Source organism: Borostomias antarcticus, assembly GCF_949987555.1.
Source record: "Borostomias antarcticus genome assembly, chromosome: 6".
NCBI lineage: Eukaryota > Metazoa > Chordata > Actinopteri > Stomiiformes > Stomiidae > Borostomias > Borostomias antarcticus.
The window spans coordinates 22,299,641-22,302,528 of record NC_140239.1 but is presented as its reverse complement, the minus strand read 5'-3'; the positions used below and the strand labels follow the sequence as shown (position 1 = coordinate 22,302,528).

Here is a 2,888-nt window from a genome sequence, read left to right as displayed (position 1 = left end):
CTACTCATTCATAAAGACGCTAATGTTTGATGATAATAATGCGAACTCAAAAAGCTTGAAAATGACATTAATGGTGATAACGGTGTTGCTATAAGAGATGATAATGATCATGTCAGCAGTAGTGGTAGTCCTAATAGTAGCCTAATTATTTGCTATAGGCCCGGTTGTGATAGGCTAATAGGCCTAGCCTAATGTTATTCTTGCAGAAGTGATTGCCCAACGCATTAAACGAATCATGTATTCCCGAGCCATCCACACCTTAAAGAGATAATTCAAATAAGAGTTCATGACATGTTTTATCCATGCTACTTGAGTTAATCCTGAGCCAAAATATTGACCTAAAAGGGTTTCATAAATTTGCCTGCGATTTCAAACAATGCAAATACAACCCTTTGATTATTTTACACATGGATGTTGTTCCCAAACGGACGTTCCATTTCTTTTTGCCTCCTATGGATAGGCTATTCTACATATTGAAGCATTGTTTAAGAAAGGGATGAATGGCTTATGTAAATGAAGAACAAGCGCTCCTCCCAGTACTGTAATTATCTGTCCCATAATACCACTCATCACATCTCTGAAGCACCAATGACAGCGGTTCGGATGTCCCCAAACCCCATTTTCACACCCACAAACAGTCTTCATCCACACTTGACTCCAAGGACCCGCCTACAGAGGTTTATCTCATCCGTGTGCTCCAATGCATTTTCCATTAGGCTACAGGATCAGTGGCTAAACTAACCTTATATAGGCCTAGACCAATCCGTTTGGCGATGATTTCCTTTATGCCAACACTCATAGTGTAGCATCCGCGAGACTCTCCTCTAGCCTATTGACCGACACTGGAGTCCTCTAGACCGGCGGTTATTATTTGCACGCCAGGAGTCTCCGTTTACTTGTGGTAGCCCTATAAGGACTGATTCTGCTCATCATCCTGAAACGTAGTCCTTGTTCAATTATCCAGGGAAAACGAACTCTCTACAAAACGCACATAGACTATATAACACCATGTCTTTTGGCAACACAAAGACGGGATTCTCTGTAAAGGACATTTTGGACCTCCCTGACACGAATAGGGAATCTGGAACCGAGGAGACCGAGGATGAAAATGAGGACGAAACCAGTGAGATTTTGGTGCAAAATCGCCCGGAAAACACTGGCCATGTGAGATTTAAAAGCCTGTTGGGTGATAGTTGTAGTAATCCATACTCAAGATGGCTTGCATCCTCCAACAGCATCCGATGTTCATGTGAGTAGGCTAGCTATTAAAAGTTTGTTGTATGCACCAGTCAATTCATTTTTCCATGCTAATCATATTTACTTATAGAATGGCCTATAGCCTACCTTTAAGATTTATGTTTAAGCTCATGCAGTTGTTTTCATTTCATTTGTATTATCCATGTGCCTAATATAGCCTAGGTTAAAATTATCGAAAGAAAAACGCCCTCATTCCAATGTTCGTTTAAATCAGAGCCTCGGCGCCTTGGAGTCACAGGCTATTAATTGTTTAACTGAGATACCTCCCAAGTAGCCTAGCCTACCCCTTGGGTTCCGCCAAATTTATTTTGTAGACTTAGGCCTATTAGCCCTCGTATTATATCGCTGTATATTCAATGATGGTGTGGATAGCCTATTTATGAATGATGGTGATGATGATGAAGAAGAAAGTGTAGCATATGTGTGCGGCCACTGATACAGGCTTTTTTTCTTTTTTTTAAGAGATTGTGTCATAAAAACTTTGTTTCTTTCCTTTCAGTACACGGTATGTCAGTTGACTCTCGTAACGAATCAAAATCTCCAGAATTGTCCACTGACGAATCCCAAGATATCGACAGAGACCTTGCAGGTGACAGCAGCGACACGGCAAAGAAGAGGAAAAGGAGGGTGCTGTTTTCCAAGGCGCAGACGTATGAACTTGAACGAAGATTCCGACAACAGAGATACCTCTCCGCGCCCGAGAGGGAGCACCTTGCAAACGCCCTGCGACTGACACCGACACAAGTGAAGATCTGGTTCCAGAACCACAGATATAAAATGAAGAGAGCTCGAGCTGAGAAGAGTATGGATATGGTTCAGCTCGTTTCTCCTCGGCGGGTGGCCATTCCGGTTTTGGTCAGGGATGGCAAGCCGTGTGACACTATCAAAACTCAAGAGCTTGATGGTACATACCGGGCAGGAATTCCACTCTCGGTTTTCAGCGCGTATTCCCTTCCTCACGTGCAGATGCGCTCCCATTACAGTCCCGACGCCATGGTACAACTTTCTGGTGTGCATCATTTGGCACAAATGTACCAATGGACTTGGTAAATTGTGGATGCCCAAAAGAACTTCGATAAAACAAACAAACTTTGGAAGCCGTCAATGAGACATTGGTAAATGCTCGGGAGATACTGTTGATTTTCATTAAGTGTTTGCTTGCCTGTTTCTGTCTTGCGCAAATTGTTCAGTCTTTGAACTAATTTATGATGTTTTATTTCGTGAACGAGGCTATGTAATGAACTTGAATATTTATGGCCGTTAATAAACTTCTTTGACCTGATCATTATTTTGTTAATGCCATTATAGCTTCTGAATGGTGCTGATGGGACTGATCTCGTTGAGTGAAAATGGTTGTAGCCAAAATATTTAATTAAACTGATAATTTGAATAGGCAAAAATGAAGCCTATCTATATATCCTACTCCTAAAATACGCATGTTCGAATGTTTATGAGAAAATATAGCTACATAGGTTTCTTGAGTGATAATATTCTTCTATTAATACATATCTGGCTAGAACTGCATATAAAACTTGCACTGAGGGCTTGTCCAACAGCACCTGTTTGTTTCTGAAGTTATTATGATAACTTATTTATTTATAAGTTATATTAACTTCTGAAATTAATATAAA

The 2,888-nt window shown here is 40.8% G+C and overlaps 1 protein-coding gene across 1 annotated transcript; it reads left to right on the top strand.

The window, feature by feature from the left end:
* Positions 1 to 1,008: 1,008 nt before the first annotated feature.
* On the top strand, positions 1,009 to 2,307 carry nkx2.2b (NK2 homeobox 2b; the record flags this gene model as incomplete). Its single annotated transcript, XM_084439749.1, has 2 exons — positions 1,009 to 1,249; positions 1,757 to 2,307. The coding sequence occupies 2 exons, from the start codon at positions 1,009 to 1,011 to the stop codon at positions 2,305 to 2,307; spliced, it is 792 nt and encodes a 263-aa protein (XP_084295875.1).
* Between the last annotated feature and the right edge of the window lie 581 nt (positions 2,308 to 2,888).